The sequence below is a fragment of the Myotis myotis genome, unplaced genomic scaffold (assembly GCF_014108235.1).
Source record: "Myotis myotis isolate mMyoMyo1 unplaced genomic scaffold, mMyoMyo1.p scaffold_m19_p_14, whole genome shotgun sequence".
Classification (NCBI taxonomy): domain Eukaryota; kingdom Metazoa; phylum Chordata; class Mammalia; order Chiroptera; family Vespertilionidae; genus Myotis; species Myotis myotis.
The window spans coordinates 37,597,577-37,611,460 of record NW_023416318.1 but is presented as its reverse complement, the minus strand read 5'-3'; the positions used below and the strand labels follow the sequence as shown (position 1 = coordinate 37,611,460).

At 48.7% G+C, this 13,884-nt stretch overlaps 1 protein-coding gene across 3 annotated transcripts in view; it reads left to right on the top strand.

Moving 5' to 3' along the window:
• VIT (vitrin) overlaps positions 1 to 13,171 on the top strand; it is a 96,072-nt gene extending 82,901 nt beyond the window's left edge. For all 3 annotated transcript variants that reach the window (XM_036334865.1, XM_036334864.1, XM_036334863.1), the window contains 4 exons: positions 6,770 to 6,873; positions 8,312 to 8,538; positions 10,312 to 10,825; positions 12,588 to 13,171. In XM_036334865.1, the coding sequence (XP_036190758.1) occupies positions 6,770 to 6,873; positions 8,312 to 8,538; positions 10,312 to 10,825; positions 12,588 to 12,766 (1,024 nt within the window). In that variant the 3' untranslated portion in view covers positions 12,767 to 13,171. The remainder of the gene's footprint in view (positions 1 to 6,769; positions 6,874 to 8,311; positions 8,539 to 10,311; positions 10,826 to 12,587) is intronic.
• The last annotated feature ends 713 nt before the right edge of the window (positions 13,172 to 13,884 follow it).

Sequence of the window (13,884 nt, the reverse complement as noted above, 5' to 3'; positions counted from 1 at the left end):
GCTATAGGTAATATGATTAGTTGATATGTCTCTACTGGCATAAAAATTCATTTCGGACCCTCATTTCACGTACCTGAAAGTGTTATGGAGCAAACCAGGAGACTCTGGGACTTTAACCCAATGGGAGCCTTAGGACTGAAAGGGTCTTCAGAGGTCAGACTCCGGGGCTTCCCCACATTCCTGGAGAGAGATTCGCCTGGATCCCTTAAGAAAATATTCCCAGACCCCATCCAGACCTACTGAACAGAGCTTCTTCTGTGGGGCCTAGTAACCCATGTAGTTTAATTAATGCCCCAGGTGAGTCAGATGAGGGAGGTCTGGAAACACTGATGAACAGCCCCAATTCCCTACCCTCAGGCCCCCAAGCCTTGCTAGGGATCACCTGTGCCCACTTCCTACAGATGTTCTTTCGTCTTGAACACTTGTAGGGTAACCGTTTTCTATTGCACAAATAATCCCTTTATATGCACAGCCAAATTCTGGATCTCCACAATGTCTCTTCATTAGTCCCAACTCTTCTTTCAAACATAACCCAATTTTATATTTTCTCCTTGAGCTATAAATGTCTTTTTCCCCCCTCTTATTTTCAAAGAAAAGCTTTGATATTGCTAAGGGGTAAAAAAAAAAAAAAAAAATGTGGTTTCCTTTAATAAGATTTTGCAATAAAATTAAAAGGTTTACATAAAAACATAGTGGCATAGCTCTTTGAACTTTTAAAAGTAGCCAGGCTAGGGTGTCAGGCCACCAGCCCATATATCCTGAAAAGGACACACACCAGGTGCTCTGGTACCGAGAGCCGCCACAGGCTGCAGGTGAAAAACTTATCATTCATTCCTATGATTTAATTGCATTACAGCTTAATAAAGATTTATTGAGTGTTTCCCATGTACTAAGCACTCTGCCATTTGCAGGGGATAATGAGGTAAAATTCATGTAAGTGGTTTGATCACATTTGCCTATAAGTCCCTTGGGGGATGAGCCGTGGTTTTGCCCCTAATCATCAGTTTAGCAATTGGAAAGAGTTTCAGAGGCCCTCTGATCCAACCTTTCAATCCAGTAACATTAAATAAATAAATGTGATAGAGAGTCTGTTCTTCAGGACTTCACCATCTAGTATGGGAGGCAATATTTTTTAAAGAAATAACATTAAATAAAATTAAAAGCATCTATTCATTGGTCATATGAATAGCTCATGTGTCTGCCTCTGAAGATGGATTCATCTACCTCAGTGATGTCATACAGAGTGAGTGTGATCCGTGGAGCTCAAGGCAGAGAGTGCAGCTCCCCCCGGGATGATCCAAGAGAGGAGCGGACGTGTGAGCCTCCTTTCTTAGTTATTGCACAATTATCCATTACCCCTGTCTGATAAGCACTGGGGGTGGGAAATACTAAGACACAGTGTCTGTTCTCAAGTCGCTTCCATGTTTGCAAAAACACCGACTCCCTAACATTTATTTGTAACTCCAAAATCAGTTACTTGTGGCACTTTCCTGGTCATTTGTAGACACGCACAGGGGAAGTTTTTGAGTCCTTTAACACACACACCTTCCCCGCTGAGGTCAAACGAGGCCATGCTCTGCTTTCTTGTTGCAGCTCATACTTAAACAAGTATTCTTTTCACAGCCTGTTTAGTGCCACATTTTTTGCATTTTTGTGCTTTTCTGGTGGTAATTTCACTGTTTAAAATGGCCCCCAATGGCATAGGTGAAGGTGGTCAAAGGTAGAAACTTCCAGTTATAACATCAGTCAGTCCCAGGGATGTGAAGTACGGCATGGCAACTACAGTTGACAATACTGTACTATATACTTACAAACTGCTAAGAGGCCTTAAAAGTTTTCATCACAAGAAAAAAATTATAACTATGTGTAGTGATGGATGTTCAACAAACTTATTCCAGTAATCATTTCACAATATATATATTTGTATTAAATCACTACATTGTACACCTAAAACAAATACAATGTTGTATATCAGTAATATCTCAATTTTAAAACCTAAATAAATACAATGACCCCCCCAGTCTAGGCTTCTAAGTGCAAGAAGGTTGTGGTGTGCTTATGGAGAAAACACAAGTGCTGGATAAGTTTCCTTTTAAGTATGAGTTATAGTGCTGTTGGTTGTAAGTTCAAGGTTAACGATACATTTAGAAAAAGAAAGGACATCTGCTGATCTGCATGAGTCTGCTCTAGAAAGTGCTAACGTAACATCGATAGTGCATGTTGAAGTTATGAAAAAGTGGCTGAACATATAAATTCATGAAATGACAGCTGATTTTTTAAAAATGCATAGTGGATGGCATTGTGAGGCCGAAAGCCAAAGATATTTGTGTAAACATTACCCAGAGTCAGGAAAATGTTAAACCCTTCTCAGCTAGTGTTTTATTATACAGAAATATTTCATATAATTAATTATTTGTAAGAAACATATATTAAATTAGGTTTCGTCGAACAGAAACATACATCAATCAAGTTTCTGTATTCATCTACTGATGCAAATGTTGTAACCAGAGGCCCACAGGAACCTAGCCCTGTATTTCCCCTGGGAGCAATGGCCCAGTATTTGCTAATTTGATGCTCTGAGTGACTTCACAGAAGATAACTACCACACAAAAAAACAGAGACCCCAGTGTTTATGTAGAATAGGAAAGAGACGGGTAATCAACAATTGCTCTACAAAGTGATCAACATCAAGACGGCCTCAGCCCAGGGTTCTGGGGGAACACCATGGATGTGACTAGGCAATTAGGTTCCACATCTAAATAATGTTTTTTCTGTAAAAACTTTTGAAAGAAAGTTTTATACTTTTGTTTTTTAAATTATTTGTCTACAAGCAACACAAATTATAATTAGGTATGATTTCTCCACAATCATCAGACACACTCAGGAAATCTTTCCAAGTGAGAAAATCGAGCCCACAAATCATTTTCAAATACAATTAAAGTTTTATGAACTAAAGTTCTTACAACTAAAGAAGTATATATATATATATAGTGTTATTTGGTAAACAATTACATATATCTTATGGTCCATATCAATTTTGCCTTTTCTTATTTTGTAGCCAATATTATTTTGTTGTTGTTGTTGTTTCAACTTTTTCTTTTAGGCCCTAAAAAAGTTCTTATTCTTGGTCACCAAGGGAAGATCCAGACTTTAGGGACCCTGAAACGCATGCAATCTGGGGTTCCTTTTAGGAAAATAACATGAAATTACAAATACAAAATCAGGACCTTTAGAAGAAGCGTCATTCTCATTCTGCCCTGCCTGCCTCTGTTTTGTTGTGTAGTTGTTTTTCTAATTTAATCCTAAAGTAGAACTTGGTTTTCCTCTGGTAGCGCTGCACCTCTTTGGATTTTTCCGAATATCCACCTCGGTTGAGCTTGTTTTCAACTTTCCTTAGTCTTCCCTGAAGGTAGCTGCCTTGGTTTTGCCTAAGAACCAGCCCATGCCTCTCGTACTTACTAGTACAACGGAATACAGAGGGTCATCTTTCCAGCCCCTTTACAAGTTCTCCTCTGACAGGTCACTTTGACCTAACTAGGAAGGTCAGCAAACAGGGATGGAGCTAGGGAAGGAGGGAGGGAGGCAGAGACTGTCCCCTCTCAGGTCCTCTGAAGGACCTCTAAGGCTCCATGCACTGTGGCCCCTTCGAATTCCAACCTGGAACTGTCTAAAGCTGCTTCTTCCTGGATCTACTTTTGGTGTTTGTGGAAAGGCTGCTTTTACTTTTTTTATTTTTCAGTTTTTCATTTTTAATGAACTCATAAACAGAAAAGCTCCCATTTAAATATATATATCCTATCTAATAAAAGAGAAACATGGTAATTAGCTGTACCTCTGCTACCCTCCCCATTGGCTAATCAGGGCGATATGCAAATTAACTGCCAGCCAAGATGGCGGCCGGCAGCCAGGCAGCTTGAAGCGAACATGAGGCTTGCTTGCTTCAGTGACGGAGGACTCCAACATTCCCCGCCTGCCTTGCCGGCCTCTGAGCTTGCAGTTTGAAACATTGTTATAAATATAGAAGCTAAACAAAACCCCAGAAACCTGCTTTCAGCCAGCCAGGATCTCAGAGCTGGAGTTGAAACAGTGTTTCGATTATAGAACCCAAACAAGCCAGATACCTGCTTTCAGCAGCCGAGGCCTCAGAGCCGGAGCCAAGCCTCAGAGCTAAAGCTGGCCCAGAATAAAAAAAAAGAAATAGAGGAGCGGTTGGGAGCTTCAGTCACCCGCCAGCCTGAAAATAGCTCTCAGCCCCTCACCCAGACTGGCCAGGCACCCCAGTGGGGACCCCCACCCTGAAGGGTGTGTGACCAGCTGCAAACAGCCATCATCCCCTCACCCAGGCTGGCCAGGCACCCCAGTGGGGACCCCCACCCTGATCCAGGACACCCTTCAGGGCAAACCAGCCGGCCCCCACCCGTGCACCAGGCCTCTATCCTATATAGTAAAAGGGTAATATGCCTCCCAGCACCGGGATCAGTGGAGCCGAAAGGCCTCCCGACACTGGGATCAGCCTGACAGGGGGCAGCGCCCAAATCCCCTGATCACCCTGCGGCTCTGTGTGTGACAGGGGGCGGGGCGACAACCTCCCTATCCGCCCTGCTCTGTTCGTGACAGGGGAAGGTGCCCCAACCCCCTGATCAGCCCTGCTCTCTGCCTGATAGGGGGGAGCTCCCTGATCGCCCTGCGGCTCTGTGTGAGACAGGGTGCGGCGCCCCAACCGCCCCCCAATGGGCCCTGCTCTGTGTGTGACGGGGTAGAGCCATAACCTCCCGATCGGCCCTGCCCTGAGTGTGACAGTGGCGGCACCCCAACACCCTGATCCGCCCTGCTCTGTGTGTGACAGGGGGCAGTGCCCCAACTCCCCTATCGGCCCTACTCTGTGAGTGACGGGGGAAGCTCCCCAACCCCCTAGTGGGCCCTGCTCTGTGCGTGACAGGGGGGAGCTCCCCAACCCCCTGATCGACCCTGCTCTCTGCGTGACAGGGTACAGAGCCCCAACCCCCCTGATGGGCCCTGCTCTGTTAGTGACAGAGGGCAGCGCCCCAACCCCCTGATTGGCCCTGCTCTGTGCGTGACAGGGGGTAGCGCCGCAACCTCCCCATCGACCCTGCCTTGAGTGTGACAGGGGGCGGTGCCCTAACCCCCCAATAGGTCCTACCCTGAGCGTGACTGAGGGTGGCATTGCAACCTCCCGATCTGCCCTGCTCTGTGCATGACAGGGGCGGCGCCCCAACTCCCCAATCGGCCCTGCTCTGAGCCCGACCAGGGGCTGCACCTAGGGATTGGGCCTGCCCTCTGCCACCCAAGAGCAGGCCTAAGCCAGCAGGTCGTTATCTCCCGAGGGGTCCCAGACTGCAAGAGGGCACAGGCCAGGCTGAGGGACCCTCCCTCCCCCCCAAGTGCACAAATTTTGTGCACCAGGCCTCTAGTATACATATAATCTCCCAGGTCATATAGATGTTTCCAGTGATTGCATTTATCTAAGCACATACAGCCTTTGTTTCTCCCCAAATCTAGAAATTTTAGTTCATATGTACACTGGCCAGTGGTTGTGGACAGCCATTAATTGGTGTAAAGACCTTAATTTCAGTATAAACTGGCGCTGGGCAGCTTGGTGATGCCGTGTCCCGAGTTGTAGCCGCTGTAATTGTATTAACTGAGATAAGGCTGCTTTCTAAAGTCTCCTTCACACTCTCCTTGGAGACTTAGCAACCTGCAGCCAGGAGCAGCCACACAATTTGCAGGGACGCTTACTGAAAACCTATGAAGAAGTCGGAGACAGCGGCATTAGAGCATTGAACCAGGTGCAGCCTTGCCTGGAGTCTAGGGGCTCTGTGGGACCTTAGACGTCTCACTCCCACGGAGCCCTGCCAACAGCCTTGTCGGTGCTTCCTAAGATGGGGTCTTACTGCTCACCCGCACTCGCTCCTGGGCGTGGGCGCACACACCCCTGGCAGCACCCCTCTCCCACCTGCGCATGCGGGTCTGCCACACTCTGCCCAGCTGCTCCCAAGGCTGTTGTTTCCCCACGGAGGCTCCTCTCTGGAGAAGGATTACCCCCCGTTTTTCCACTTCATTCGCCCCAGCTCCTCTCGGGCTCATCTTTGTCAGGCTTCAATCAAGGAGATGCTGACCCCCTGGGTGAGAGGTGAATATTCTCACCCAGTCACGGGAGCCACAACATGAAAAAGCTGAAGGGATGTCTTTGTTGGACACCACTAAGATTCATTCCAGTGCAGAGGTAACCCAGGGAGTGGCCAGCAGCTAGACTCTTTCTGGAGAGGAGGGTTTGGGGCAGCCTGGGAACAGCCTGACATTTGCAAAACCCCACTTGAAAACAGTCCTGCTTTTTAGCAATATGAGCACTATGGTCTTTGTTTTTACCAGATGAAGAAGCTGAAGCCCGGAGGAGTTAAATGATTTCTCAAGGTCACACAGCTAAGAAATAACAGTCAAAACTAGAACCCACATGTTCTGAAGCCTGAGCCAGCCTGCTTTCCTCGCACACACTGGGAGGAGCCCATCCTCCTGTCTCACCGTTACTTCTGTCCACAGTGGGGTACTTCATTGAAGCAGCTTCCACTCTACGTGTACATCAAGCATGCCAAACTCAAAGGCTAATATGGGGCAAATAAATGAGGCATGCCGCCCACGGGCTGCGAGTCTGACATGCTTGGTGTACAGGAAAGAATCCGCCATGATTTCTGCTTTCCTCCACCGGTAATAACTGTTCACCTAATTTTTATTTCTTGTTCTGGCTCCTCAGAGATAACCCTGCTACCCAATTCAACCTCAAAACTCACATGAGTTCCCGAGATCTGAAAGCAGCCATAGAGAAAATCACCCAGCGAGGAGGGCTGTCTAACGTAGGTATGTGATCCGGATTCGTTCTGTCTTCCTACCAGGATTCTCTTTCTACATGATTGTTTTCTAGCATCATAGATAGGACAAAAAATGGTAATACGTCAAGGAATGATTCACACAGTATCTATCATATCTCAAGTATGATCACAGATTCAGTATGATCAAGCATCGTCATCACCCATATGCCAAAGGCCCTTGGGCCTTGAGGGAAGTTATGCTTTAGTTATGAAAGCAGTTCTCAGCAGCCAAGGTTTTCTCTGAGCAGCCAGCTCGCGTGGGATCTCTAAGACATTTCTCCAGCAACTGCACATGTAACCAGCTGATCCTTTCACTTGACAGATACGATTGTTCTGGCCGGTAAAGTCAGGAAGCTGACCAAAACCAGAAAAGTGTTGGCTGTAATGACATTAATCCTAAAGCCTTAAGAAGGTAGTTCTTAACTTTCATTTAGATTGAAGACCCTTTAAGAATCCCCTGAAAGCTATGACCCTTCAACCCAAATAGATACTTATACATACAAAACACTGAATCATTTCAGGGGATTCATGTATACACACCTCCAGTGCCCTAGGGATCCACAGACCCCAGGTTAAGGGCTTTGTCTCACTCACTATATGCAGCTATGCTGACTTGAGGGTGACCAGTCATCCCAGTGGGCCTGGGAGCATATGGGCCTTCAGTGCTGAAACTGGGAAAGTCCTGGCAAACTGGGACAGTCACCCCAATTGACTCCAAAAATTTCCTGAGACCCTTGGCAGTATAAAGCATGCGCTTGGGAAAGGCATGCTGGAGGCTCCCTTAGTCACGACAGTTACGCTCAGCTGAGGCAGTGTGTTGTCATGGAAATCCAGGCACAGAGACAGGCAGTGACCTGGGGCCACACAGCCAACAGGCAACAGGATTAACGCAGTGCCTCAGCTCTTAGTGGGTGTTCACAGTGCCCTGGCAAGCCACACCTGTACCCCTGGCATGGAGCTGGATAGAAGGGACCATGAATCCGGAATGCAGCCCTCCACGCCCAGCAGCCCCTGTAGCCCCAGGCTCCCCTCAAGCTGCAGGAAGGCAGGCAGGTGGTCCGGTCACTCGGTAGGCTCCCCCCGCTCCGTGCTCTGGAAAACAAGATGGGACCAGCTAATGGGCTTCGTGGGGCTTCTTTGTTCCCAAGAAAGTTTTCTTACCTGCTTGCTGGTCCCCTCTTTTTTTTTTAATATGAGACAATCAGAAATCAAAGGCTTAAAGGGAGACTGCAGAGGGAAATGGATATTGGTGATGGCTGCACACCATTGCAAATTTGCATAAGCTACTGAGCTAAAAATAGTGAACGCGGCAAACAAAGCAAGAAACAAGGGAGGGAATGAGAGCGTTTTTCTGGGCCTCTTTATGCTGTTACGATCTATTCCTATCATTATAATCACTCCAAGCTTGACTTTTGTTTTTCTTCCAGGCCGGGCCATCTCCTTTGTGACCAAGAACTTCTTTTCCAAAGCCAACGGAAACAGAGGCGGCGCTCCCAACGTGGCTGTGGTGCTGGTGGATGGCTGGCCCACAGACAAGGTGGAGGAAGCTTCCCGGCTTGCGAGAGAGTCAGGAATCAACATTTTCTTCATCACCATGGAAGGCGCCGCTGAACATGAGAAACCGTACGTGATGGAGCCCAACTTCGCAAGCAAGGTATGTAACAGCCAGAGACCCACCCATCGCAAGGATTCTCTGCACTTTGCAAAGCTGTAATAGCCTTCGGGGCTGTTTTTCTTGTTCCTCCAAACAAACCTTAAGCTCACGTCTAGGCAGGAGGTCTCCAGTGAGGGACTAGTACATCTGGAGCCAGGAATGGCCCTCTGAAAGCAAAACCCCACAGCAGCTGGGGCGCTGAGGCCAGCAGCTTGGGAGGAGCAGTGTCCCCAGGTCCCACAAAGAGGCTCCTCCACAGTGCAAGGGACCTGAGCCAGGCAGCCAGTGAGCCTTCCCATGAACATGCACACGGGCACCATACACTAGCTCACACATGTGCATGCATGCACACTGCAGGTTAACCACGCTGATGAACAAGGAAAAGGTGGTACTGAGCCAGGTCAGGGAGATCATGCTTTCAAATGCTGCTCCTGACTCTCTGCTGTGACTCCCACACACAGGCCCTGGGCTCCAGCCACGGGCGTCTGTCCACACCCAGCACCACTGCTCTCTCCCACCATGATTTTACTCAGGCTGCCGGGGGGGAGTCTCTCCTCTCCATCCATCGGCTGGATTTCAGCTCAGCCTCCACACTCATGTCAAATGTCACCTCGTCCAAGGAAAGCTTTATGAACTCCATTTAGGTTCTTATGAACTAATTTAAAATATTTCTTGGGACACTGTTCAGCTATTTTTTGTTCTGAATAAAATGTGAATTATACCAGCTCATCTGGCGACAGCAGGTCTGCGATTCTCCTCTCTAGGAAGACCAGCCGGGTCACTTCCAGGAGCTCACCGACCAGGTGGCTCCGTGTTTATTCGCAGCTGCATTACAGTGTTTCCGGAGCGAGCTTGGGCACAAGTAAATAAATATTCATGTGCCCGGAGGCAGGGTTGTCTGGAGGACACAGATTGGGCTTTTAAGGCAGAGAGATTTATGTTCTGGTCTCAGGGACTGGGGATGTCCCTTGCCAGCTGGCCCTGGGTTTGTCCCGTCATGGCAGAGGAGTTATAATTCCAATTTGCAGGAGGAGGGTGGGGATTTAATGAGAATCCCTCCGAAAGCATGGACTGTAACCCCTGACACATGCGAGGCCCCTTCTCGCTGGGCCCAGGGCTGCTCTGGAGACATTTCTGGCGCTGCCTCTCGTGTGTGTGTCTCATTTTCTCCATCAGATCAAAAGTATTCTTTAATCCTCCCATGCCTGGTGCCCACCAGCGCCAATCATACAGCTGGCTCCCAGCACAGATAAACCAACGACTCTGCAGAGGCATAAATATGAAGCCAAAGCCCGTGCTAATGGATGGCTCTCCACCACACAGAGACCCTGCTGAGGACGGGGTGGGAGTGAGTTCAGAGAAAGCACCAGGGGTCTGCCCCAGCCAGTGCCAAACCGGGTGAACCGAGAGAGAGAGAACTTTAGGAGGACTAACTAGAGTAGCAAACAAGGGTCTGTTTGCTTCTTCCCTGCCCTGGTGGGTCCAGGGTAATCGAGACAGACTGGAAACTTTAACCCAGGGGTGGGCAAACTTTTTGACTCGAGGGCCACAATGTGTTCTTAAACTGGACCGGAGGGCCGGAACAAAAGCATGGATGGAGTGTTTGTGTGAACTAATATAAATTCAAAGTAAACATCATTACATAAAAGGGTACGGTCTTTTATTTTTTTAGTTTTATTCATTTCAAACGGGCCGGATCTGGCCCGCGGGCCGTAGTTTGCCCACGGCTGCTTTAACCCCTGACCTGGCAGGTGTGCCCCCTCTGTCTTCCAGGCCGTGTGCAGGACAAATGGCTTCTACTCAATCAGCGTGCCGAGCTGGCTCAGTCTCCACAAGAGCGTGCAGCCCCTGGTGAAGCGGGTCTGCGACACCGACCGGCTGGCCTGCAGCAAGACCTGCTTCAACTCGGCCGACGTGGGCTTTGTCATCGACGGCTCCAGCAGCGTGGGGACGGGCCACTTCCGCACCGTCCTCCAGTTCGTGGCCAACCTCAGCAGGGAGTTTGAGATTTCAGACACGGACACACGCATCGGGGCTGTGCAGTACACCTACGAGCAGCGGCTGGAGTTTGGGTTTGACACGTACAGCACCAAGCCTGACATCCTCAATGCCATCAAGAGGGTGGGCTACTGGAGCGGTGGGACCAGCACGGGCGCCGCCATCAACTATGCCCTAGAGCAGCTCTTCAAGGAGTCCAAGCCCAACAAGAGGAAGCTAATGATCCTCATCACCGACGGGAAGTCCTATGATGACATCCGAATCCCGGCCATGGCTGCTCATCACAAGGGTGAGTTGGCCCTCCTGACCAGTCTGCTGCTGAGTGGGCCGGTGGGACGAGGAAGGGACTGTCTTTTTATGTCTTGCTTTTGTCTACCACTTAATAGAACGTTCAGAATCATAAGCAGAGCCCTAGCCGTTTTGGCTCAGTGGATAGAGCATCAGCCGGCAGACTGAAGGGTCCCAGGTTTGATTCTGGTCAAGGGCATATACCATGTCCCTGGGAGTGTCCCAGTCACGGCTGGGCAGCCATCTGTCAGAATTGCCAGGACAAGGTTCTCTACAAGGGTGGGCTCAGGGACCTGAAAAACCGAATTTCTAACACCATTTGCATTTCTATTGGGGTGAGGGGACAGCCTTTCCAACTTTGAGCGGAAATGAGAGCTTAGTCAGTCTAAGCCAGCCCCATTCTGCCGCAAAGCTGTTCCTCTGCCACTTGCCAGCATGTTAAGGCCCAAAGCTGGGTGTTCCCAATGTAGGCGATATTCAGAGAAGACCCCGGAAAGGTAAGCAAAGGGACTGGCAGCCTAAATGCCGTTTAATGAGCCACAACTGAAAAGCAGCTTAGACCAGAACCCCGTGAGGTGTGGATGGCTCTCCAGTCAGGACAGGGCACCCAGAGGACGCTGGAGATCATGACATGGGCCACTGTGCGTGGCTGAGGGACAGAGGCCTGTTTCACAGCATCTTGCTCACCCCACTCTGGCCAGCCTGAAGGTGGCCTGGGAATAGGCTTTTGTACAGTAAGGTCATGTGCCTGCTGGCCAGCTGCCCCCACCCCAAATCAAGAACCATACACCAGTGTCCCTGATTTCCCCCTGGAGAGGAGACGCCTCGTCTCTGAATCTGTCCTCTGCTCCCCGGGCACCTCGCTCCCTGCTGTAGTCCCACCCCTTTAATCCCACTATTTGCATCTAGACATCCTCGAGCCTCTCCCTTCCTAAAAAATAAAAAATGTTCTTTGGCCCCATGCTCCAGCCTCCTCCCCTTACAGCCCCACCGCTGGAAAGGGTCAGCTGTATGTGCTGCCCCGTATCTCCATTCCTTTTTCACTCTCAACGCACAGCAATTCATTTGGTTTCTTCGGCATCTACTCCCCTGAAACTGCTCTCTCCAGGCTACCAATGTCTCTTTGTTTTTTTCTAAATCCATTGAGCACTATTTTGTTTTCATCTTACATGACCTCCTTGCATTATTTAACACTGTTGGCCACTGACGTATCCTGAAACCCTCCCTTCATGGCGACGATGGAGCACGTCCTGAGTGGCTGTCTCTCCAGGTCCTCGTACAGTGTCCCTGCTCTGGGGATGAGCTTGGAGTTCATGGCTTATAAAGCCTAAAGTCATCCAATGCCACTGTCTTAGTTAAAAAGATCTTGAACTGCCTTTTTGATGCATTTAAGACTGATATTTTGTGTGGCTCCTCACGCAGGTAGAGCGGGCTTGTGCCATGTGGTATGGTCTGCATGGCAGCAAAAGTTTCACTTGTCCCAAAATATCATCCCCTCTGCTGCTCATGGATAGGAAATTCTGATCAAGCATTTACTGCATTTATCTGTTGTGGGGTTTTTTTTCCTCAAAAGACTATAACCTCCGGTGAGATAGCAACTGTATCAAGTTGGTTACTGTGAGTATATAGCAGATGTTCATGCTTTGGGGCACATTTCTGATTCTGGATTTGGCTGCCAGCAGAGCAACAGGAAGGCAAGGATTCATGAGCCGTGCCTCTGCCTGGAAATTTCCATCTGCTTCATGGAAACTTTGTCCCCACAGGAGTGATCACCTATGCAGTAGGCATCGCCTGGGCTGCACAGGACGAGCTGGATGTCATCGCCACTCACCCAGCCAAGGACCACGCCTTCTTTGTGGACGAGTTTGACAACCTCTACAAATTGGTCCCAAAGGTCATCCAGAACATTTGTACCGAGTTCAACTCACAGCCTCGGAACTGAATTCGGAGCGGGCAAATGCCGCTGCCCTGCCTCCCGCTGGGACAGCCTCCAACGCTTCACGGGCACGCACGGGGCAGGAGGCATGTGGGCTGGAGAAATGCCGTGTCATTACTATTCTTTGCCAGTGTGCTTTTTTCCTATTTCAAAACTTGGAGCTAGGAAGATGATCATGAATTTGTAGAAATGAGCCAAAATGATACATCCTTTTGAGGATGCTGAGAGTTTTATGTTTTGACAACTGTTTTCAAAATAACTATTCAGAATAGAGGGCAGCACTTAAGACAGGCTTAACCAAAGCTTTTGTGAGGTTTTTTTTTACTTGTCATTAGAACTCTGTAACCCTCAACAAGTTTCATTTTTGTCCTGACAATGTAGGAGTTGCTTAATTAAATATTTAAAAGGATACATGTGATCATTCTGTGTCATGGGTAGCAGTTCAGTGTTTGTGGCAGGGCCACCCTCTGCTCTTCTCCTTCCCCAGAGCACTTGCAGTGCACTCACGCCCAGCTCAGGGCGACGACACACCCAAGGGGCAGAGACACTGTGCTGGCAACCGCTAGTTTTAGGGCCGACTGGGGGCCGGCCCCAGAGAACCAGTCGGTCTGGCTTAAAAGCAGGTACAGAGGCTCTCAGCCCAGGCTGCGTATTAGAATCACGTGAAGACTAAAACGCTGGTTCCCAGTCCCCATCCCAGTCCAGTGAACTCGGGTCTGGGAATGGAGCCTGAACACCAGCGTGTCTGAAGGGTTCTCTGTGGGGCTGAGATGTTATCAGAATTGAGAACCACTGAGCTCCCTCTGAGCAGTCAGTGCTACAGCTGTTTCCTGCGGGAGCCCTGTTTGGGTCCCATCCAGTTTAGCATTTGTCCTGGATGTTTCTATTTGTTATCTAGACATTATCATTAATAGCATTACGTTGGGATGGTTTGGTTGAACTCCACTTTTTGCTTCCAGCTTCTGCGAAGGACTCATGTGTTAAGATGTAAAATCATGTGCAACTGGGAAACATTCAGTAGATTCACAAACAGATGACATTCAGCAAGTTATGTTTTGTAAAAAATGTGTGTTGAAGCATGCTACTCCGAATGGAGGCAAAAAGGTAATACCTGTGTAAATACC